This window comes from Telopea speciosissima, chromosome 10 (genome assembly GCF_018873765.1).
Source record: "Telopea speciosissima isolate NSW1024214 ecotype Mountain lineage chromosome 10, Tspe_v1, whole genome shotgun sequence".
Classification (NCBI taxonomy): domain Eukaryota; kingdom Viridiplantae; phylum Streptophyta; class Magnoliopsida; order Proteales; family Proteaceae; genus Telopea; species Telopea speciosissima.
The window spans coordinates 34,003,709-34,028,943 of record NC_057925.1 but is presented as its reverse complement, the minus strand read 5'-3'; the positions used below and the strand labels follow the sequence as shown (position 1 = coordinate 34,028,943).

Sequence of the window (25,235 nt, the reverse complement as noted above, 5' to 3'; positions counted from 1 at the left end):
TTATCACTCTTAGTGATCTGTAGAGACTTTAATTGTTGACTTGCTTGCTCTATTGGGCAACACCACTGTTGCCAGGCTGCCAAGTGGATCATTCTGCTTAATTTATTTAGATAAGACACATCATTCTATTGCTCATCACTTTTGTTGCTGCAGGTGAAACCTCCTGAACCATTAAACCAGCCTTTTTGGCTACAATTGATGCACCTAGGGATCATACTCTTTTCGTCTCATATATTTTACAATATATATATATATATATATATAAAACCTTGGAAGGAAATGTAGTTCTAGGGGAAAAAGGAACTTCAGTTTGTGTTATCCTCAGTTATTTGCTTGGGATAATCAAGTGTGTTTATGAGATTTTTAAATTACCTTTTTTTGTTAAACTTCTTATTCAAATTGAATATCCACAGAAACAGCATACTGAGAGGTATATTGTTTTTCTTAGGTTCAAAGTCTTTCCCGCTGGTAAGTAATTTTTGCTGGTAATGATTTCTATGGTAAAAATCCTTAAGAGGGTAGATTAGGGTTTAAAATTTTAAAGAAAAAATTGTACTGTTTTGTATCCTTTTCCAATGGATTTTCTTATTGACACCCCTTATGGTGTCAAATCATTTGTAACCTTATTTTTTGGGGAATTGTAATCATGATTAGTTACAAAATTGTAACCATACTTTTTTTCATTTTTGTATTATACTTTTTTCCCCGGAGAGGGTAAATCTAGTTATTTCACATAAAATTATTAAATAATTTTTAATTTTTTGAAAATCTCTTTTTATCCTTACATTAAATTATTTCTGGGAACAAGATAAAGGACAATTAAAAGAGGTTGTAAACTTCTTAGTTCACCAGGTTGGTGATAAGGGGGGTTTTTTTTTTTTTTTTTCCCTGAAGTGTAATAAATTTTTGTTTTAATGAAGGTAAAATCTTGTCATCCACTATGTGTGCTCGAATTGTGTGCAACACAATGACAACTCTTAGGAATTACATAAAGTTAAGTACACTTCAAAATGATTTTGAAAACTCATTTTTACCCTAAACTTAAAGAACTTGTGATAATATCCATGTCCGATATATTACTTATTCTTAAAAAAAGTTGCATGGTATTGTATCAGCCAATACTTATACGACTTGATACTTACCTTAAACCTTCCAACAATATTACTTTGGGGAATTAAAAAATTTAAAAAGTATGGATACATATTTTTTTCTGGTAAAAAAGCATGGATACATTGATGCAAATGGGTCCAATGGTGTCTGAAAGTTACGTGTAATATATTAAATACATTATCGATTTTGATTGTTTCATTTTGCTATATTTTTAATATTTTCTGGACAAAAAAATTATAAAAAAAATAAAATAAAATTTATGGATACTTTAAACCTTGGTCGCACTATTATTAGTATTTTTTTTTTTTTTGGGGTAAAGGATGGATGTACTGAGGATAATCATATCATACTACCATTAGTATTTTGACTAGGGCAGTAGTGCACATATGTTGGTTTGTGCACATCATCTTGGTAGCATCTTTATTTCGAGACTATTGATGCAGAAGCTGTTCAATGGGCCGTGCCGAACCTGTTTGAGGACCCTAACCAAGACGAACTGGGTTCAATTGGGTCTTTGGGTTCAGTAGGATATTTTGTTTATTTATTTATTAGGTTTTTATTAGTTGGGATTTATCTTGTAATCTTCTATTTTAATACATTAATTAGTGATAAAATTGCATTAGGAATTTATTTCAGTTTTAGATTATGATTAGGAGTTTTATTTTCTTATTGTTATCATAATGTTACCAAAAAAAGATTCAAGTGGTGTGAACTCTTCTTCTTCCTTTCTGGTTTTTCTTTACTCATCCCCTGCTTCTAGACAGTAAAAGGAACCGCTTATAGTTCTCCATCGATGCAACTCCTTCCCATCGAAGAATCTGTGCATCCGTTACCTACCCATAGGCTATCTAGGTGACAGCGGGAGGAGCCAGGGAAGGAAGGATTAATCAGATGCCGCGTGACGAGGACGAGTGCGCCCTGGGGGGAGGTTGCAGCCGATTGGGGAGGATCCACCTGTGGCAGAACACACAAGACGGATACCTGGCTTGCTTGGTGGAAGTTCAATCTTAATGGCGTAGCCAAGCACTGACACGGGTAGAGTGCAGCGCGCCTACACAAACATGGGTCTGATTCCATGTTTGCTTTCGTGAAAAGAAAGAACTCCAGAACCATCCGAGACACCGAAAATCATTCTCTGTTATGAAGAATCAAACTACAATCAGAGTGAAACCAGTAATTGCCGCCTGGAATAACTGTAAAGTCTTTTTGTTCTTAATGAATCAAGGTTGTATCGCTGAGATAACATCTGGGTTTAATAGGGTTGTGCATTGCGATTCAGCTCCCAGAATATTGGCTTGTTTGGGCTTGTCGTGTTGAGGTTTTTCCAAAAAACATGTTAGACAGCTAATGGCTGCCTTCCGCCATAGTCACCATATCAGGAAGACAGCCCCTTCCCTAGTAAAATTTGTTTTTGGGATGAGTTACCTACTTGTGAATTTTGATGAGCTCATGAGGTATTTAAGTAGCTGAATCTTAGATCATGTGAAGCAAATAGGTATTTTAAGGGGTTTCTCAGATTTGTAAGAAAGGTTAATAATTCAAATAATGGGTGAAAAATAATCTCCTGGGTGGTCGACCAAATGTTTGCCCTAAATTCTAAGCCTAAACCCTTGGTCTTCTTCTCCATACCCTGAGACATGGCAAACTCATCCTCATTCCCGACTAGAATAGGAGTCACGAAAAACGTAGGAGTCATGAGTACTGTTTCTTGATGATCTTCATGCCCTTAGAGAGTCGCAGTCTATAGAAGTAAATAATTTTTTGACAATTTCCTTCGTCAATGTGAGAGTGGTTTGCAAAAAAAACTTGGCAGTGGCAATGATTTCCATATTTTAATCTTGTTTTCTGCTCTCTCTCGTGTGTCATTTTTTAAGCGATATCTTTGTTGTGTGGGTCAGTGGGTGTTTGTTGGGGTAATTGTGCATGGGTACCATGACTAGTTGTTTGTGGTGATGTGTGTGTGTGTGTGGGTTCTGGTATTTTTTATTCAATATGGGAATACGTGAGATCATGGTTTTGTTTTGGGACACATGAGTGGTTGTCTATGGGAGGGTTTGCATGTGTGCTACCTTGGGGAGACTTGTGTGTATGTCTCAGTGAGGGACTAAATGTGCGCGGGTTTGGGGGTGTATGTGTGTATGCATCTGTGAATCTTGGGTGTGGTCGGTGACCAGTTGTGTTTGTGTATCGTATTTGTCTTATTTTTTTGCTATTAAATATTGATATAGTGCTTTTTCATAATGTATCACCTATTTCCTAGTTGGACCTACCCTTAATCTCTGGTATGTGACCTCAAACCATTGGTCCAACCATTAGGAGAAATCCTAGACTTATTTTGACAGCCCATTTCATGTTTTGGGTGGGGTCACAACCTTGTTTGGAACCTAAACCCTCACTGGGTTTGAGCTGGGATCACTGGCTGACATTGGGTCCTCATTAGGATCCTTGCAGCTGTATCAGCCGCCTAGGGGGCGACAGATCAATTCATCAGCTGCCCATCTGCCTCAAATGTTCAGATTTGCCCAAACTGCATTTTTATGCTGTGGGACCCATAAGGACTTGATGGATTCCTGACCTATGACTACCCGAAGTGTTGTGGGACATCCCTAACCCTCTGAGACTTTGTGGGACCATGGTGAGAGGTATACTTCGTCAAAATGATGGGAAAATGTAAGTTTAAGGTGGGTTTTCCATAGGCCATCCAAACAAGTCTTGGTTTAAGCTATCTATTATTCATGGAAATGAGCTTCTAAAATCCCTTTTTGCTCAACCATTTTGTCAAATTCGTAAAGAAGGAGAAAAGGGGAGAAGGAGGAAAAGAAGGGATGAGAAGCTTGGGAAATCAACCGGACCATCCCCGCTTAACCTAAATCTTCAAGATTTGACAGATTTTTTCTACTCTATTCAATTCTTTGATTATTAGCTTTTGATTTGGGGTTCTTAGTTGGGGATTTGATTGGGAGAGCCTTGATTACTTCCATACTTGATCTATTTGGTAATCTAATTAAAGATTTATATTTTTCTCTACTTCTAGCTCTAGGTATGCCTCATCTATAGATTAATGGGTTTAGTTTTCTGAGGTGTGTAGACCCAATAAGTGTAGGGAACATTTTAGGGCTGCCATGAGGTGTGGAAAGGCCTACAACCGAGCTAAGCGGAAAATACAGCAAACTTTACTGGACCCTACAGATTGTATGTTCTGGGAGGTAGATGGCCACTCCCTCTCCCCCCTCGCCCAATCCCCCATTTTTTGTGCATAGCTGCACCTATGTTTATGTTATTTTAGTTATGAATGTTACATGCTTGCATAATGTTTGATAAAATACCTTGTCCAAAATTAAACACATGACCAGGTGATGATGGGGGAAAATATGTTCACTAAATTTGGCACTCTCAAAGCTGCTGCCAAGTGGAAATTATTAGCAGTTATAGTGGCGAACTTACCATTCTAAAAAAGAAAAACAATCTGCAGGGTCCAGTAAAGTTTCTCATTAAATCAAACTTTAAGACATTTTTTGAGGACCCATTTTGCAATATTAACACATCAAGGGAAAGGTTCACCTTATATACCAAAGGTGCCAACTTGTTTCCTCAGAGACTAAATAAACAATTGCAATGAGGTGGCATCAACCTGCATTAGCTTCTTAGGCTCCAACGGAACGATTTGCTTCTGTATAAGCAGGTACTCTGGCATCATAATTATCATATTCATCATCCTCCTCAAGATCTTCCATTGTTTTCCCGAAAATAAACGGTTTTGTGCCCATCGTAGTGAATGGCATCAGGCCAAAAGCTCTTGCTGTCTTGATTTCTCTAGCTACCTTCCTCTGGGCTTTGGCACCAATCCGGGTCTACACATGACACCAGTTAATAAAAATCCGACAAAAGTCAAAGATTCAGATGTAATCAAAGTCAAACCATGTATTTGGCTAAGATCCATTCTGAATTTGAATTAATCACCTTGCTCCTTTTGATGATAATTCCTGCTTCAGTAAGAAAGTTGGCAAGAAATCTCACATTCTGCATCACATCAGACTAGTAAGAATATGCCTGATAGTTCAGATTCAGATTGAGAAAACGATAGAGGAAACCAACTAATGGATCAGTCAATATTAACGCATAGGATCTAGATAGAATTTTTATGTGATGATGAGATCCCAAAATGAAGTCACTTGACAGTCTACAGACAAGAGCCATTAAGGGGGAGAAATTTTGCAAGACAGCAGCAGAAAGTTTTGATGAAGTCAAAACCAACTCTTTAACCTTTATTCACTCTTTAGTGTGTCAAAACAAATATCTTACAAATCAAGGCACATGGACCAGACCTATGATACAACAAATGATGCAAGGGAATGAAAAAAATCTGTCATGCTGGAAACTGTAAACGTAGGCAGATAACCCTTTGGTTCAAAAGGTCAGCAGGTAGCTTTCTGTAGGGGGTCCATGCATGGCTTGGAGTTGGAAAATTTTCTGTATAGTTATTTGGATCTTGGGGCGGAATCTTGTAATTTGTTTCTTTTATTAAAAGAAAGCTATGTCACCTGGTCAATTGGTGTAATGTAGTAGTCCCTCAGTTGTTTTAAGTATTTTAAGAGGTCTTACAAAGTTAACTAATGGTTTTACAAGGATAATAACTCTATTTATTTACAAGGGTCCATAATGATTTTCTCATGTAGATTCTTTATTCATCTTCATAACATTCGGTGGTGGTGTAATTTTTTTCTTCCCCTGAATCAGCAACTTCAATAATTCAAATCACATTTTAACCTTTCTCAACAATGAAACACCCTTCGCTCACAAACCAATTGCAACTGTCAACCATAAACCTCGACTGGTGCAGTATGCCTCTCTCCCCCCCTCCACCACACCCCACCGCACCGAAGACCCATAAATATTATTGAAGAAACTCAATCTCTCTTAACTGCAGCAAAATATAGTTCTTTGACACACTGCTCCTAAGAACTCACCCCAATTTTATAACCTTAAATTCCTAATTTTCTTGGATTTCACCCTCCCTACATGGGCTAGGAGTTTAGATTTCTAGGGCTGATTAAAAGGGATGGCGGGAAAAGGTTACGACAATTATTGACAAATTAGGGTTTAAAGAATTAGAAAATACAGTAATGGGACTGTGAGATAACCCATGAACAGTACCTGAGAGAAAATTAGAGAAAAGGTGTAGTGTAGATTCCAGGATCAGAAAGGGAAGTATTAAACGTCAGCAGAGGCACCCAATCAATTTATTAGAATTTTTATGCTATTTTTGAAGCTTGACCTGAACTGCTGAAGATGTTTCCTACATCTGCAGGTTAGAGCTATAATAGAGAACAAGAAAGATAGAAGAAGAGAAAACAGAACTGAAAGAAAGAACATTGATTGTAGCACAACATAGTAGCAAGGAACAGAGAGGAAGAAGAAGAAGAGAGAGAGAGATGATAGAGAGCGGGGAAAAGAGAGTACACCTTAAAGACACCAAATTTATTTTACGTCAACATTTGGACTCCATGAAAGAACATAATTATATATAAGACTGAGAGCTCTTGCAACTAAAATAGAAACTCTTTATTATCATAGTAGCGTTCTAGCTTCTTTTTCTTTATACATTTCCCTTTGTTTCAGGGTGTTTGGGGGGGGGGGGGGGAGAGTTAGGCTCTCTCTTCCTGTAAATATATCTTTGATCTTTCTTCAACAAAGCTGTAATTTATTAATTAAAAAAGAGAAGACTTCAAAAGAGAAACTTTCTAATGAACTTAACACTGAAGTTGTACTTTATGCAAATAGAAAGTTCATTTATGAGGTATTTATCCCCTCCCCAAAAAAATATATATATATATTTGGCTTCCTTAAACTCTAAAAGGACACACAATTATCACTTATGACTATAATTAAATACTCATAATAAAATTTGTGTCCCTTTGGAACTGATTTTTGCGCCATATAGTGATGCCCATATCCTTACAATATTGAAAGAGTTTCATTCTTTCACTTTGGATTGTATCTCTCTCATACTTCAAAACTTCTCTACTGTTTGCTCTAAGATTGTCAGGCCATATTACATCTGGGATTCTTTTCATGCTCTCTCTTCAGTTAAATCAATTTAGTATGAAAATCTCGACTGTTATTAGGCGCGAGTTTTGCATACCCATCCTACATCAAATAGAAGATATGAAACTCAATTGAAGAGATAGAGTAAAATGCAAAATCTGCATGATGCCTCATAATACACTGATTCACAAACCGTTTAAACAGTCGGGCATCTTGGATGCAGCATAAGCCAAAGTTCACAACCAGAAAATTCTAAGCTTTCAATCCTGAGTAACGGCAAATCCAAGAGAACAAGGTGAATGGCCAGAAAACTTCATAAATAAATCATCTAAGGATCTAGAGTATCAAGCAGGCCTCATACCAGGCTATATATGCCCCACATATTAAGCCAACAATTGAATTAGTTCAGGTCAATCAATTACTTGAGAAATAGAGCACAGAGGAAGGTTTCATTAAGGATGACTTAACTCTCTTTATGTGTATACCACTAGTGCAGTAAAATTCATCTCTTTGACAAAGATAGAGAGATGCACATGTGTGATAATTAGGAGCAACCTCCCAGCTTTCTGGTAATGCACAAAGTTACTGGCACATTCTTTAACAAATTACTAAGAAATATATCTAATCAAGGGATACTGGATGATGCTCACTCGAAAATCTGCTTTTCTGAGAACTTCTGCAGTTGTTACTTCAAACTCAGGTCTTTTAAAGGGTTTACGTACACCTGGCTTTGTAAGATCTAGATCCTGCATACAATTAAACAGCAAGTGCATTGGAAGAATAAGAAATACAACATATTTCATAAGGTACAGAGCACATACATGAGAAAGTGTTGGGCGGGGCGAGGAAGAGCCATAGTTGCACATTCACAAAAAGAATTATAGGAAATATTATTCTAGTGGCAAAAGCTCATGCCTCAACAATATAAAATTTGAAACTGTAAAACAAGAGGGCATGTTGTCATACTAACTATTGTGGGATACACATCATCCAGTATGGCTAAAAGCAGGGGCTCGGCTGCTCTAACTACCAAGTTTCTAGGTTATTTTCATACCTTTGTGGTATATGTCATCCCAGGTCGAAGGGTCACATCTGGTCTGAATGAATAGTCCTCTTTACTTATCTCCTCAGGATCATACTCAAAATAGGTTGCAGCTTTCTTCAGCTTTCCATCCATGCCATCAGACAATGTATTGAAACTCTCATCCAGGCCATCCAATAGTTGGGAACCATTGCCAGCATTGTACCTAGAACCAAAACCAGATCTTCCACGAGCTTTCTCAAGTCTATCAAGCTTTTGATAAAATGAACCAGTATTTGGACCACTTTCTGAAAAGCCACCAAACATCCTTCGCTCAAAATCATCAGCAGACTCAAAGGAGTTGTTACTTTTGCTGTCATTGTTTTCTGTACCTGTATAAACATCAAAAGTACAGGTTAAAAAAAAAAAAAGGCAGCAATTAAATAATCTCTAAGGAACCAACAATTTTAATAGTAATAAACACCGTAATTTGAAAGAGGAAACACTAAACGCATGCAACATTCAAAAAAAAAAAGTTAAGAAATTCATGTGATCCTAGTAATTGTAAATAACTAAAGATCAAACAGAAAAAAAGGTTATCAGCAACCAAATTATTAAGGAACAACTAGAACCTCAATGCATATGTAAATGCATGTGCAAGCCAATTGTTGAGGGAACCAAGCCATAAAAGAACCTAGTAGTTGGCTTATTTTTTTGGATTGTCTTTGCAGAGAAAACATGAGGGAAATTTTTATTTATGTCTACGGTTAATCTTGTAATGCTATTATTTTTATGGATCTGTTGGATTGGTGCAGGGGGATTTAGAAAACCTGCAAGTAATGGGACTAAAAACATAAAATAGATCAGATTTCCAAACCTGAAGGTAAACAATTCACTGATAACACAGAAAACTGAATTGATTGGTGAATACCATAAAAAAATAAAGAAAATCAGAGAAGAAGATGAGAAGAAAGAGAAAGCTGTTTATCGTAAACAGATCAGAGGTTTTCCCATCAAACCACAGGATGAGACCAATTCCCTTCTCCATGATTCCATATAACCAAGTTAATCAACCAAATTCGTAAACTTCAGAGTTCCTAAAGCCAACTAAATAAGTATACCTTTGAGTTACCTAAACAAACTCTTATTAGTAAACCTAACAAAAGTAAATCTAACTAAGCAAACAGCTGGGCCACACCAACCAAAACTACTATTATAAAATAAAACTCGTCACCAAACCCCCCCCCCCCAGTGGACTGAATACTTGGGTTTTACATACTCCCATTACAATCAATTTTACTGAAAATAAAAGCTCATAACCAGAAGAAAATCAAAACATAGAAATTTTTGGAAATCAAAGCTGAGATCCTTTGAAGACAATGCTCCAAAATCACTTATTTATGGTATTATACTTTATATTAATCTAAAAACTTCTGTAAATAACTTGGTAACTAAGAATTTGTTATTTCTAGTAAATTCATATTTTACTATTTAATAGTAGGGGAAAAGATTGCTACACTACCCTTGTACACATTCATTTATACCTTCCTCACATAATAAACAGTGGGACCCACACTGACATTTCTCTCTCATATTCTGTCTATGAGGGCCCTATGTAGACCCCATATGGAAGATACCAATTTCCAACCCATCATTGATCGAGGTGTGCAGATTCCTTTTACACTGCCCTTGTAGGAAACCCTCTCCCTTAATGGTAAGTTGGAAGAATTGGAGTATACTTCTTTTTTTAACCCAAATATTACCTAGGACCCGGGCCAGCCCCTAGAATATTATTAAAATCAATCAATGAATAAAGAATACAAGGGGGGGATGTACCACCTTACCCCAACCCAAAGGAGCAGATACTCTTAACTCAACTCTGGACCCGACCCATACAAACTTATTAAACAACTATTTCCTTAGAACTGGCAAACCAGCCTTGTCCTCTCTAAGAATACACTGCAGATCACCAGGCAGCCGGCTGCCAACGTGATAACTGATAGAGGGTCCCGTATCACAGGCCAGGTTGGCTATCCAATCAGCCACCCTGTTACTCTCTTTGTAAGCAAAGGTGACCAGTGCCCAAGTAGAACTAAGTAAGGCCATGACCTCTTGGAAACAATACCAACCCCTCTAGAGATTACATCTCTTATGACTAATCATTCTAACAATAGAAGCAGAGTCTGAATTAACCACAACATCTGAAAGACCCAAATCATGGCACAACTTCAAGCCATCTCTCAGAGCTCTCATCTCGGCCAGTGAGTTAGTGCAATCACCATAGAAATGAGAGAAGGCAGCCACCACAACCAGCCAACACAACACCTTCCTTATCCCTGACTACCCCTCCACCCCCTCCAACACCAGGATTGCCTACATGCACCCACATTAAGCTTCACCGAGAAAAAATGTGGGCACCAATAAACAGGAAGAGGACTTTTGAGCCAGGCAGGAGTAGCTGAAAGACCCAAAACCTGCAGAATTAAACCATCTCTAGGGGAAGATGATTGCCCGATCTTGGGTGGGTACCTAAGGCTTCTCACCTAGAGCTTAACGCATTCAATAATAGCATAAAAAGCCCGCCTGCTTTCCCCATGTCTTCTGTTGTTCCTTTCCTTCCATAACTCCCAAACAATCAAGGAAGGTAAAAACCCTGTAACATAGGCACACAGATTGCCACAACCCGCCCACCCATGCCACAGAGAAATACGACCTTTGACGTCCTGTGAAGGCATCAAAGACACACGAAAAGAACCTCCAAAGCTTTGCCACAGTGCCTCCCTGCAATCAGGGAATGGTCAGTGGTTTCCCTCTTACGCCTCCCGCAACAGTTACACTTAGAAGCCAGAGGAATGCCTACAGACATTAAAGACTCATCTATGGGGATTTTCCCATTAAGGAGCTGCAAGTAAAAAATGCTATCTTCGTAGGCAAAGATTGGTTCCAGATCCACCTAGCGTAGGTGACCTCTGGCGACCTACCCCGTACTTCATTCCAGACCAATTTTGCTGTGAAACCACCATCGCTAGTGATAGTCCATACCAACACATCATCCTTATCTGAGAAACTAAAATTTCCTTGAAGGATACTTTGCCTCACCCCAGCCAAATCAATCCGATTCAACAAGTCATTCTTCCAAGTGACATCCTCATTAACTGCATCCTTAACATGCAAAGCGGTATCAACCTGAAGGGCGTTGTCCACATAATCTAGCAAAGGACCAACCCCCACCCAGTTATCGAGCCAGAAAAGGACATTTCCAACACCAATTAACCACCGTGACTTATCCAGCATGAAATCTTTAAAAGCCAAAGCACTTCTCCAAGATTTCGATTCAAGCCCACCCGACCCTGCCAAAGCAATATGATTACCTTTAAAAACTTTGGCCCTGAAGAAAGCACTCCAAAGCGAATGATCAGCAAGGATTCTCCATAAACCTTTGAGCCTTAGAGAGGCTGAAATCCTCCAACAATCTAATCCCTAAGCCCCCTTCTTCAATCGGCCTACAAACCTTCTGCCAACTGACGCAGTGCCTTCGCCTTCCCCACTCCGAGCTCCCCCAGAGAAAATCCACAAAGATGCCATAGATCCTCCTGAAGATAGCCTTGGGCTGCTCCAAAGTTGCAAGGACATGGATTGGAATAGAGGCAAGGACGTGTTTTAGTAGGGTCACACGCCCACCAACAAATAAGAGCTTTCCTTTCTGGCCAGCCACCTTGTTTCTTATCCTTCCAACCAGATCATCAAAGAAACAAACTTAACGCCTTCCTGCATAGAGAGGGGCACCCAAATAAGTTATCCCCAGCTCCTTTCTCCCAAACCCTGTAATGGTCCCCACCATTCGAGCCCTAGCCATTGAAGAATTTTTCCCTAGCATGAAACAACTGTTTTGTCTATTCACTAGTTGTCCCAAAAAACCTTCATGCCTGCTTATAAAGCCCAAGATTTGTTTCAGCGAGCACTTCAAGCCTTTGGTACATATAATGGTGTCATCTACAAACAGACAATGGGCGATTCCAGGACACCCTCTTAGAAGCATGTAATAAGTAGCCCGCCCCTCTGCAAACAGATTTTTAAGCCCCTTGCAAAGCACCTCTTCCGCCAAAATGAAAAGGGCAGGCGATAAGGGATCACCTTGTCTCAAACCCTTGGTAGACTTGAAGTAATCCGAAGCAGAAAACCAGCAATTCTCTATAGTCTTCCTGATTAAACCAATCCAAGCATCAGTAAAGCCAAACTTTGAAAGCACCAAATAGAGGAACTTCCACTCCTGATGATCATAAGCCTTCGCCATATCCAACTTGAGAATCACGTTGCCCCTCGGGCCTTCCTGTTTAAATCTTGGGCGATCTCTTGGACAATAGAGATATTATCATGGATACACCTGCCCTGGACAAAAGCTCCCTACTCTTCTGCTTCCAAGGAAGGGAGAAAAACAGCCAACCTAGAGGCAAAAATTTTGGCAATAATTTTATAGGAAAAGTTCCAGAGGTAAATAGGCCGAAAATTAGACATTACCTCAGGACTGTCCTTTTTTGGAATGAGCACCAGATTGGCAGAGGTGAAACTTCTTGGAAGACTGCCTCCATTAAAAAAGAGTTTGAACCGCTGCCCAGACATCACCACCAACAACCTCCCAACAAGCAGTGAAGAAATGGCCAAAGAAGCCATCAGGACCCGGAGCACTGTCACTCAACAAGGAAAAAACCACCCCTCTCACTTCCTCCAAAGAGGATGGAACCAACAGGGAGATATTGTCTTCCTCCGACACCACCTGGGGAATGCAAGACAGCAGGTCCCATCAACCAAACACCCCTGAGTGGCGAAAATGTCTTAGAAGTAACTCACCGCCACCGCTTGCACTCCCTCACGGTCAGTAATCCAGGTGCCATCCGCCGCTTTGACTTTCGGAATTCCACCTATCCTTCTTCTGATATTAACTATAGAGTGGAAAAATTTAGTGTTTCTGTCCCCTTCCTGTAACCATGTCATCCTAGACTTTTGCCTTCAGAAAATTTCCTCTTGCAACAATACCCCCTCCAATCTCTTTTTGGCTTCATCTAGGACCCCCAAAGAAGCAGGATTAGCAAGGTCATAAGCCACCTCCACCTGCTAACCTCGTCCTCTACATCCCTAACAATTTAATGGATATTGCCAAAAACCTCCCTGTTCCACGTACGGAGAGCACCACGCAGACGTTTAAGCTTCAAGAACAACACAAAGTGGTGACCTGACAACAGGCAATTCCTACTGGCTCTTTTGATGAACTCATGAAAGCCCGGATGCATTAAGCACATTTGCTGGAACTTGAAAGCAAAAAAGGACCGAGCACTAGGATCTGAAACAGAGAGCCATAAAGGAGCATGATCTGAACAGGTTCTGCTGAGATGGGCCACCTCACACCTAGGGAACAAAGTTAACCAGGCTGGATTCACCAAAAACCGATCCAACCTGGCCAGAACCCTCCCTACACCACTTTGGTTATTAGACCAGGTGTAAAAATTTCCAACATAGCCCGCGTTCAAGAGACCAACACGACTCACAAAATTACCAAAGTCGTCCAGAGACAAGGTGCAAGCCGACCTACCACCAATTTTCTCCAAGGGTGCCAAAATAGCATAAAAGTCACCACCCAACAACCAAGGAAGATCAGAAGACCGAGAGAAACGATCAAGAGCCTCCCACATCTCTCTCCGCTCAATTGTCGTACAAAGGCCATGGACAAAGGTAACATGGAAACCGTTGATAGTCTGGCATTCAAATGTTACAAATGGTTGATAATCCTCCACCACATTAACAAGCATCGAACTAAAACCCAAATTCTCTCTGTAGTATACACCAAATCCATCCCAATCCTTTTCATCACAACTAACGCCTTAGAGAGCTGCGCTTTTGGCTCTGGAATAGCTACAATATCAATTCTATGTAGTTTAACCATTACTTTCAACCTCCTGGAAGTAGGATTTATCCCAACACCTTGTGCATTCCAAAATAAACAATTCGTTTGGACACGTGTAGGGAAGAATCCACCGGCCCCATAGACCTTTTAATGTGCCTCTGTAACCCCCCCCCCTTCACCTGCCGACTGCGCTTTAACTTTTTCCTCTTATACACCTGGGCAGCATTGAAAACAGTAGACCGAGGAGACTTTCTTTTCACCCTTGGATGCTCCACCTTCTCCAACCTTCCACCTCTGTCTCCCACCCTTTCAAAGGTTTTGCGCAGCTTTTCCTTGAGAGTGGAATTAAAAGCTTTGAAACTAGCCAATAACTCATCACGGCTCAAGGGGACAACATTCCTCCTAGATACTTGTGAATCATCTCTAACACAAAGACCCCCTGGCAAGTCCCCAAAAAAAGGTGTTGAGGAACCCTCCACAGATTGCGAACCTGCCACCACCAAAACACCGTCAACATCACCTTCGACATCCGTCTCAGAAATTGCCTCCAGGCGCACCTGCAACGGCACTACCACAGTCAGCAACTCCAAACCATCATCACCCACCAAGCCAGCCTCACGAGACACCGTGCAAACCTGAGGAACCACCACTCCACCAACACCGGCAATCAGCACACCCTCCTTCACCGCCTCACAGGCCACCAAACCAACAATCTCAGCACACACAACCCAAGATGGACCGCCAACAGTACCAGCAGCACCTCCTTGCCCACCAATGCCGACAGCGTCATCACAAACCACCAAACCATCATTTCACATAGGCTCGTTAAGTCCAAGAACCCTCTAAGGGGCAGATCTCCAACGACCTCCTCTCCTAATCACGCCGCGACCTGTAGAAGCAACTCCTTGTCCAGAAACACCGCCAACCACCGCTGCGCCTCCTCCCGCTGACCCCTCACCCCTTGGGATAAAGACGCCAAAAGAGTCCCTGACAGCAGCACCCAACCGTTCAGCAGTCGATGCAATACCAGCCACCTCTGCAACTACTTGCTCACTTGCTTTCGCTTGAACAGAACTGCCCTTTCCCTTGGAAATTTTCCTACAATTTGCCTTAGAATGCCCAAGTTTCGAGCAGAGACTACAGTAAAAAAGGCAGCCTTTCATATATAATATTCTGATGGAATCCATCCACACCATACCCAACCAAAATCTTTTGAGGGAGCTCAGCCCGCAAGTCAACTTCGATACACACACGGGCCGCTACAATGCGAGTACAATTCACGGTTGCACCATCAATTTTCAGAACCCTGCCAATTGCACCAGCAATAGACACCAAGAAATTCCCCTGATAAAAGTTAACAGGTAACCCTGGTAAGGAGACCCAAATAGGCGCAAAGGGTGACTCCCACCCTGGGACGAAATCCGAAGTCCACTTCATGAAGCGCAACAGGAAACCCCGAACATGACACTGCTCCTTCACCCAAACCTTAACAAAATCCGCCTGCAAAGCAAACCGAAGGTCGTGTCTAGGGTCCAAGGAAGAAACGATAACATCCCCTTGCAGGAAAAACGACTTAAGCAAATACTCCTTGTTCGAGAATAACGATGGCCTACCATAGCTGCACTTGGAGATCAAGCAGCAGAGAATGGACGCTCCGACCTCTCCACCTCCTCCTTGGAGAAAAAGACACTAGGCTCTCCAAAAAAAATCGATGGCCTCTTAACCTCCACCTCCACAGGCGGCAAACCCAATGATTGAGTAACAGCCAAGGTTCTAAGACTCGGGTCTCGGTGGCATCTCGGCCAAGCCAGAAACCAAGTCAAGTCGAGATCTCGGCGAGAGTTGCTGCATTTTATTTTTTTTTTGACTCGGACCCCCAACTCGGTGGATTTTACACATATTTTGGGTCTGAAACTTGGTATCCAGCCTATTTCAGGCCATTTAAACACAATGGCATGCCCAGATTTGCCAAAAAACAAGTCCAAATATGAGTTTTACTTTGGAATCCTACAAATAGGTGATGATTCTTGGACTGTTGGAGTTGAATCTTCACTTTAGCACTTGAATCTCACTTCAAACAATGCAATCCACCCAAGATTTGAAAGAAAGAGGAAGAAATTTGAGGGAGAGAGTTGTTTTGAGTGTTTTCCCCTTTGTTTAGAGAGCTATGGACAGAACTATTGACATTTCCGAGTTCTGTCCATTGCCCTCTTTTAATAAAAATGGGCACATGGGTCAAATGGGTAATTAAAATGGGTAAAAACACCATGTTCTAACCCGATACCGAGATCTCGGCGAGATATTGAACTTTTAAAACTAAAAAAAAAACTGGAAAAAATGTGTACCGAGACAATACCGAGATCTCGCCGAGAAAGTGTAATTTTAGAATGCGTATGGCATCTCGTCTCGGGATCTCACGAAATCGAGAAACTCGGCGAGATCTCGCGAGTTCTCGAACCATGGTAACAGCAGACGCAAAGGAAAACGGAAGAGCACCAGCCGCAGCCTTCCCAAGATAGGGATCAGGAGGGCGATCCTCTCGAGAAGGAGGAAGCATCGCCAAAACCTAGTCCCACGAAAGAAACCTTAACCTGCGCCACTAGAGCCTAACCTGCCCCCCCCCCCCTCCTTCAACCCAAAATAACTTAAAAATAAACTAAGTCCAAAAAAAATATTTCAAAATCGGTATACTTAACTTCAATTCTATTAATTTTGGAAATTTCTGTTTTTTAGTCAAATTATGTTTTAGCTTATGATTTTTTTTTTGGGAAAATTACAAGATTATCTACTATCGGGTTTCCTTTTACAAAACTGTCCACCTTGAGTTTGAGTTTACAAAACTAGCTAAAACAGGTTAAGCAGGTACTCCACCCTCAATCGGGTACATTTTTGACCATTTTACCCCCTCCTCTACTTCTCCGATCACCTCCACCCCAAGCCCACTTTCGGTCGTCCAGTTTCAGAGTTACTTCCTGAATGCAATGGACAACTAATCGCTACGGGATTAGTTGTAGTTTTTTGAGCTCAGGCGGAGGAGGCGGGCTTGCAGATGATGCTCCCTGGAATGGCCGTGATGGAGCAAGGTTCGAAAACTCGGGTCTCGGAGCCATCTCGGCCCAGCCCAAAACCGAGTTGAGCCGAGATCTCAGCGAGTTTGTGTTTTTTTTTTTTCCGACTCAGAAGCCCATCTCGGTGGGTTTTAGACCTCTTTTGGGTCTAAAAATCGGTATACAGCCTATTTTAGGCCATTTAAACACAATGGCATTATCAGATTTTGCAAAAACAAAGTCCAAATAGGACTTTTACATCGGACCCTTAGTTGGTAGGCGACGACGTATTAAAATAACATACTATATACATTAATGACATAATTTATGTATATAGGACTCAAACAAAACATTCAATTAATAGGAAAACAACTTAATAAGCATTACAAATGTTAAAGTGAATAAGTGATACATCAAATTGCTCAAGCTTAACAATGTTACAAGTTACAACTATCATCACATAAAATGAGATTGAATCACATATTCATTCCCCATTTGTCCCACATAGTCTTCCCATAACATATTGTTGCTCCACTGTTGCATATGGTTCTCCACAGCATTCATATAAGAGTTCTCATCCACATATGTCAAAACCCCTATCCTAGGGTATAGCTGTTCAACAGTGGCGTTAGACCGTTGCCATGAAGTATTAGATCCACTGCTTATGCTACTGTCATATTGAGTAATGTATGGGACTGGGAATGTGAACCCAATGCTGGACCCAATGCCGGACCCAATGCCAGACCCACTGCTTTGATAGTCATACGCATGTGTTGACTGGCCAAACTGATCAGAACCGGAGCTCTGCTGGCCATAATCATAGTGATGATGAGGTTGATATGATTGCCACAACTGATGCTCACTACCAGTATCCATAGTCACGCTTCCAAAACTTGCTAGCATGGTGCTCATACTCATGGTATAAAATCTCGCGAAATATCGGCGATATATCGCGATATTTCGTGAATCTCGACATGACCGAGATACGAAACAATGTCGAAATAAAAAAGTACAATAACTCGTCGATATATCGAGATATTTCAACGATATATCGTGGAACTCACGATATATCGCGAGATATCACGATATATCGCGAGATATTGTAAAGTGACAATAGTGTCACATTCAAAATCCTTATAAATTTCATATTTCGCGCTCTTGGTCGATATTTCGACGAGAGCTGCTGAAAATGAAATTTTCTCTCTTCTTCCTCCCTTCCAAGCCTCATTGAAGCTCCTTGTCGCGGGAAGACGTCGGAGGGTCATCTAAGCTCATCATCCAAGCCTATTTTCATTATTTAAGGTAAATTATATTTCTCTAAAACTATTTTTTTAAAAAAACTTTGTACAAATGTTGTTGGATGTTGATGATATTAATATATGTTAGACACCGGAGGCCGATCTACACCTCACGGTGTAAATTTTTTTCCATATGTATTTTTTTTATTTTTTTTCTGGTTTTAAAAATTCATTTTCCTACAACTAAAATAGGAAATAATTAGGGGTAATATGACTTAGATGGTAATGAATTAAATATATGTTAGACACCAATGGCCGATCTACAGCTTCACAATGTCGGATTTATTTTTCTGCTCTTAAATAATTCTTTTAATTTTCGAAAATTAAGAAAAATATATAAAAAATTAAAAAAACAGAAATAAATAAGGAAAAATATGAGTTTTAAGTTTAAAAAATAATGAAAAAATATGAAAGTTATTTCTATATGTTTTGAGATGCATTACATGTATATTATGTTTACTAATTCATAGTTTTGTTGTGTTAGGTCAATACTTATATTAACATTATATATAAAAAATTGGTTTTAATTTTGTGAAAAATATAAGGGTTAGGGGAAAAATATTAAATAACTATACAAGTGTATTAGAAATCTAAAAGTGTCAATTGAAGTGCATCTACATTAAGTTTTTAATTATTTGTGTTACTTACATTGCGAGAAACAAGTATCATTATGGCGGATCGTGATAGACAACGTGCGAGGGGCAAGCAAAAGTGGGGAAAGTAGTCAACAAAGGGGGCGACGGAACAAAGAGAACAGAGGGAACAAGAGAGACCAACCAGCCAAGATAGGGGTGACATTGCATGGTTACATGGTACTCCCATTGATGGGGATAAGAGAAAATCTATATGTAATTATTGTCACATGCAATTTATGGGAGGTGGGTCCAAGAGACTTAAACAACATCTCGATGGAGGATCTAAAGATGTTGTAGGTTGTCATATGGTCCCCTCGAAGTAGCCGGGAGATTGGTGATAGTTTGAGGGGAAGAAAGAAGAGGAAGGCTGACAAGCAAAGGATAAGAGAACAACTTGAGGATACGGTGAGGAGTTCGATGGGAGGAGGAAGACGATACAATGATGATGATGACTCCTCCTCCTCCTCTCGATGATGACATTGCGATGCACGATGACATACAAACAAGCGAGAGGAGGCTAGGGATTTTAGGCGGACTGTTTCAAGGAGTAGAGGAAGTTTTCAAGATGATCAAGAGACAAAGAGTAGGGGTAGTGGAGGAGTGGCGGTTAGGAGGTCCTAAAACTTTGAATCCTTTTAAAAGATCACAAAGTGTGAGGGCAACCCCAACACCTCTACCAAGATCACAGTACCACCATCAACATCGATCCTAAATTGCATAAGAAGAAAGGAAGCGATCGACCCCGAATCAAAGGAGCATGGAAGGGGATGAAGGGATTGGTTAAAGAATCAATAGCTAAGTGGATGCTATACCATACCATCCCGAAACACCGCACAAGGCCCCCATTATGATACCATGATAGATACCATTGCAGAGGCGGCCCAGATTCAAGGGCCCCACCCCATATGAGGTAATGAATGTTTATCTACCTCAACAAAAGAGTGAGATTGATGAGTACATTAGTGAGATGAGGAATATGGGGAGACATATGGGGTGACTATAATGGCGGATGGATGGATCGGGCCTACAAGAAAGTCCATCATCAATTTCATGGTTTATTGTGATGGGAGGACAGTGTTCCTTAAATGCTGGATGCATCCAAAGAGATAAAGGATGCAAAATATATTTACTGATTGTTAAAGGAAGTAGTGGAAAAAGATGTGGGTATTGAGAATGTTGTCCGTTGTAGCAGACTGATGGAAGTAACTTCAAGCTGGCGGTGAGAAGATGATGAACAATAATAAGTACCGGCTCTTCGGACTCCTTGTGCAGCCCATTGCATTGACTTAATGCCTAAAAGATATGGGAAAGTTAAAGTTGGTGAAGAGCTGTGGTTGAAAGTGCAAGACAAGTCACCAACTTTGTATCAACCACTCCTATGCACTCAATCTATTGAGGGAAAAATGTGGGGGTGACTTGGTTAGGCCTGGCATCACAAGATTTGCCACCAACTACATTGCCCTCAAAAGCATTGAGACAAAGAAGGCCGGTGAGAAGCATGTTTGCTTCGAGGAGTGGTTTCAATGGAAGGGTTCCAAGACGCGCAAATGGGAGGGAAGCACAAACAACGATGTCATCTCGAGGACTTCTCGGACCAAACTAAGCAAAGTGGTGAAAGTTTTAGAGCCGATAATTCAAGTTCTACATGTTGCGACTCCGCTCGAAGGGCCCAACCATGCCGGTCCTATATCTTGCAATAGACTTGATGAAAGATAGTGTCTATCTTGTGGGTCCTCGCATGAATAAACACTTCTTAGATATCATAAATGCTCATTGGGAGAATCAACTTATGCATCCACTGCATAAGGTTTGGTGAGTAAATTTGTTTTATGTTTACTAATTCATAGTATTATTATTTACTAATTACCTATGCATTTACAATACCTCTATTCTATATGTCATATTTCAGCATACTACTTGAACCCTAAGTATCAATATAACAATAGGCTTGGGTTGGAAACTCAATTGATCTTTGTGAAACAAGTAGTGAAGAAGTTGGAGCGGATGGTGCACTCTGAAGCATTTGCAACAATGAAGTGAGTTCATTTGGAAACTCAACTTATTGATGCTTTCAAATAAGTAGTGAAGAAGTACTTACTAATTTTCCACGTGGGTATAGATCAAGGTATTTAGGGATGCATTGGGAAGTTTTGGAGCCGAGGCTGCGATCTGAGGCGAGCACGTGGTGATCTTTGGTAATTCTTTTAAGTTTTAAATTACATATGTATTGAAATTTGAAAGTTGAAAGTTGAAACAACATTTGACACATGTCTTTTTGTTGTAAACTTGTAATGCGACTGAATGGTGGGTGTTGTATGGGAATCGGCTGAAAACTTAAGAAGAATAGCAATTAAAGTCCTTGCCCAAACATGTTCCGCATCTGGTTGAGAGGAAGCTGGAGTACCTTTGCGCTCATCCACTCGAGAGGCGCAGCAGTTGGGGTCTCAACGTTATCGACATGGTGTATGTGCACTACAACTTGAGGCTGAAAGCTACACATACGCATGGGACACGAGGGACAGGGGGGCACCATTGATCTAGCCGACATCTTTCAAGTTGACTCGAGACGATGAGGACCCTATTGTGGATTGGGTGAGGGATAGAGGTGAGCCGAGTGTTGGATGAGGAGGGAGGTGGGCCCGAGGCCCATGATAGCTCGAGATTGGTCTTTGATGTGGGCCAGTATATGGGTGACGAGGGTTAGATACATGCAGGAAGCCTCGCCCATACCATTCCATTGCCACGGTGGCAATGTTATTCTTTGATGATGAGCGTAGTGGTCTAAGTCCTCGAATGATGATGATGGTGATGATGGTGATCTTTGGTGGTGGTGATGGTGATCTTGGTGGTGGTGATGTTGGTGGTGGTGATCTTTGGTGAAGAATATGACGGCATGCGGGCGTTATGGTAGGCCGGAGGCCCGGGGATTCGGCACTGTGGAGACCACGCTCCGATTCAGCTGGAGAGACACGGTTTGATCGTGCCACCTGAATCACGGACCACGGACGCGTGCCCCGCACCCCCCTCGAGAGGCCCCCTACATACATCTGACGAGGAAGCGTGAAATTCGAACGAGCCATGATTCGCAACTTCTGATCGCATGGACATTGATAACCTATCTAGCTCTGTTGGTGGTTTGAGTATGGGTGATAGGGAGGGAGGACCCAGGACATTAGGCGTGCCCCATCTTTTGGCGCACATGCCGCTCCATTGGCATCGCGGATTATGGTGCATCACAACCTTACGGTGGATATGGATATGGATCATCATCATATGGGGCGATTTAGTGGGGTAGGGGACTATGACTACCGATCCCGTCCCGAGGGACATCTTGGATCATCTTTTGTAGATAACATCTTTGCGTACCTAGCGGACCTAGCTACCAACCTCACCGGCCATACATGCGGCCAATGCCATCGCCTCTTGCGCCGGCGACATCATATCCACGGTGGATCATCTTCTTCACGAATTTGGATCGATTGGTAACCCTAGTTTATATCCTAGGATAGGTTACCTACAGATTGATGATTCCATTTACGTGACACTTGTGGATGACTACGCTCGTTTCTTCTCCGATTCTATACCGTGGTCCACATATGTCATTCAAACAGAGCAATGGACGTCGACTCCGGCGAGGCATGAGTGGGATTGATCCAGGGAGGCACAAAGACTACTATTAGCGCTTTAGCGCTTGTAATTTGTAACTTAAGTTGTGATTTCATTAATCATGTGTATTTAACTATTTATACATTTAAGGTCGGCGCAGTATGTCAATCAAGTGCAAGCCCAAAACACCAATTTGAATTCACATTTTTACAATTTTATGGTTTAAATGTGTTTATTAAGCTTAAATAAGGCTGTCCATGAAGTTTCGAGCCTAAATATGGCCAAATACCCCGAGATGGACCCCAAATATTGCGAAAAAATGCAATATTTCGCGATATCTCGGATATTTCGGATATCTCGGTAGGCCCGAGATACCGATATATCGCGAGATATAGTACTATGCTCATACTCGTGTCATCATATCGAGGTTGGTTGTGTTTGCGACCCGTCCTTCTCTTGTACGTTTTGCTGTGGCCACCATGGTCTTGATCTTGTGTGGCATGTGTAAACTGAGACTTACCTGTGAAACGCACAAGGTCCTCCTGCGTTCCCACATCATACTGGTATTGCTCGCGCATCCCCTCATGACGATCATCATAATAATCACCACTCTGCATGCCACTACCACCACCACCACCACTACCACCAGTAGGGTCATCACCACCAGCAGGGTCATCACCATCACCATCACCATCACCATCATCATCATCATCAGGAGCAGTTCCTGTTGCATCCTCAAAAGGTCTCGGTGACTCTGAATGTGCACGCCCCTCTTGCGACATATAGTCGTCAACATTTGTACCCGTTACGGAAGCAATGGTGGAGTCGGGCCTACCTCCAGGCTCATCTATCTCTGGTGCACCAAGATCCCTCATCCACTAGAATAGGGGATCCTCATCATCAGAGTCCTCCTGGAATTTGTTGGCTAACTCGATGGGATCTTTGTCATTGTTCTCAAATTCTTCACGTATGTGCCTCATCCTTAGTCTCATATTATAATGCACATACACCAGCTGCTCCAGTCGTTGACTACCCAATCTGTTCCGCCTCTTTGAGTGTATCAATGCGAATGTACTCTAGTTGCGCTCGCACCCAGAAGATGAACAAGTTTGTGAGAGCACTTTGATTGCTACCTTCCTCAGGTTGGGTGAACTTGTACCATAAAGCACCCACCAGTCAGCTGCATTATAAACATAGAATATTAAGAATATGTGCATTCTAAAGGGATAAAATTATAATTCGTAAATGTAATGTCATGCCACATTGCCACCTACCAGGGTCGACTTTTATCTACCCTCCACGCAGCCTTTTATCTTGAAACTTGCTGAGGCCTCTCTGAAGAATTTTATCTATTTTCATTTTAAATTTCAAATAGTGTTAGAGGCATTAGTATTTGCTATTTAGTAATTACATTCCTTTACTTACTACCAAAGTACCAAAGTCCCATACTCTCACCTCATCATTGCAGTCAAATTGTGTCTTGGCATTGACCTCCAACTTCTCAATAACAGTTTCAACTGCCAGTAACAAATCCGTGTCTAGCCCAAGATTATGCGAATACTGGTACTTTGGATTCAAATAGTATGCTAGTAAAGGGGGAACCACAAATATAAGTTGTTAGTGACTTAATACTTTTGAGTTTTGAATATGTAAATGTAAAAACTCATATAAAGTTTAAAGTATGTTGAAGTGTTGAACTCACCAGCTTTATGCAATGGATGACTCAAGTGCTTCTCCCATCGCTCATCGATGATGTTAATGAATGACCGAGCACTTCGGGGTATTGCAGCTCGGATAATTTCCTTTATCTTCTCCAGGGCAGCATATATGTGGGGCAAGGTAGGCTTCTTCTCCGTGTCAACCATCCTTAGTACTGCCACCACTGGCTCTAATATGGCAACAACTTTATACAAGTCCTTCCAAAATTGATCACTTGCAATGGTCTGTTGTGCTGCCTTCCCTTCTTCTATCCTAGAGCCTTGCCAAGTAAACCATTTTTCACTTGCAAACATTGACCTCAGACCTACCACCTTCGTCTGAAAGCTCTTCAATGCAATGTAATTGGTGGCAAATCGAGTGACAACAGGCCTCACTAAATCCCCCTTGCATTTTTCCCTCATCATGGCTAAAGCATAACCATAGTTATACACAAAGTTGGTTACTTGCCTTGCCCTATTGACCACATCCGCCACCAAAACTTTTTTCCCCATGTCCTTCAGCATTAAATCAATAGAATGGGCTGTACATGGAGTCCAAAAAAGGCGGATCCTCTTACTCTTCTTGTTCATCAATTTCTCTCCAGCCTTCTTAAAATTAGAACCGTTATCCGTCACAATTTGGATAACGTTATTTGCTCCTATATCTTCCTCCACCACTTGCTTCAGTAGCTTATACAAGTATGATGCATCCTTTACATGCTTTGATGCATCAACAGACTTCAAGAATACAATCTTCCCATTACAACTCACCATGAAATTTATAATGGACTGTCTAGTAGGTCCACCCCAACCATCAGCCATAAGAGTAACCCCATATGTATCCCACCTTGGCTTCAGACCCTTCATGTACGGTTTC

General features: G+C 41.1%; 1 protein-coding gene across 1 annotated transcript in view; it reads right to left on the bottom strand.

Annotated features, from left to right (window-relative positions):
• Positions 1-4,618: 4,618 nt before the first annotated feature.
• LOC122642015 overlaps positions 4,619-25,235 on the bottom strand; it is a 35,000-nt gene continuing 14,383 nt past the window's right edge. Inside the window, exons 2-5 of the mRNA XM_043835395.1 lie at positions 8,210-8,568; positions 7,806-7,901; positions 5,071-5,130; positions 4,619-4,961 (exon numbers count right to left, since the gene is read on the bottom strand). Coding sequence (XP_043691330.1) covers positions 4,755-4,961; positions 5,071-5,130; positions 7,806-7,901; positions 8,210-8,568 — 722 coding nt within the window. The 3' untranslated portion in view covers positions 4,619-4,754. The remainder of the gene's footprint in view (positions 4,962-5,070; positions 5,131-7,805; positions 7,902-8,209; positions 8,569-25,235) is intronic.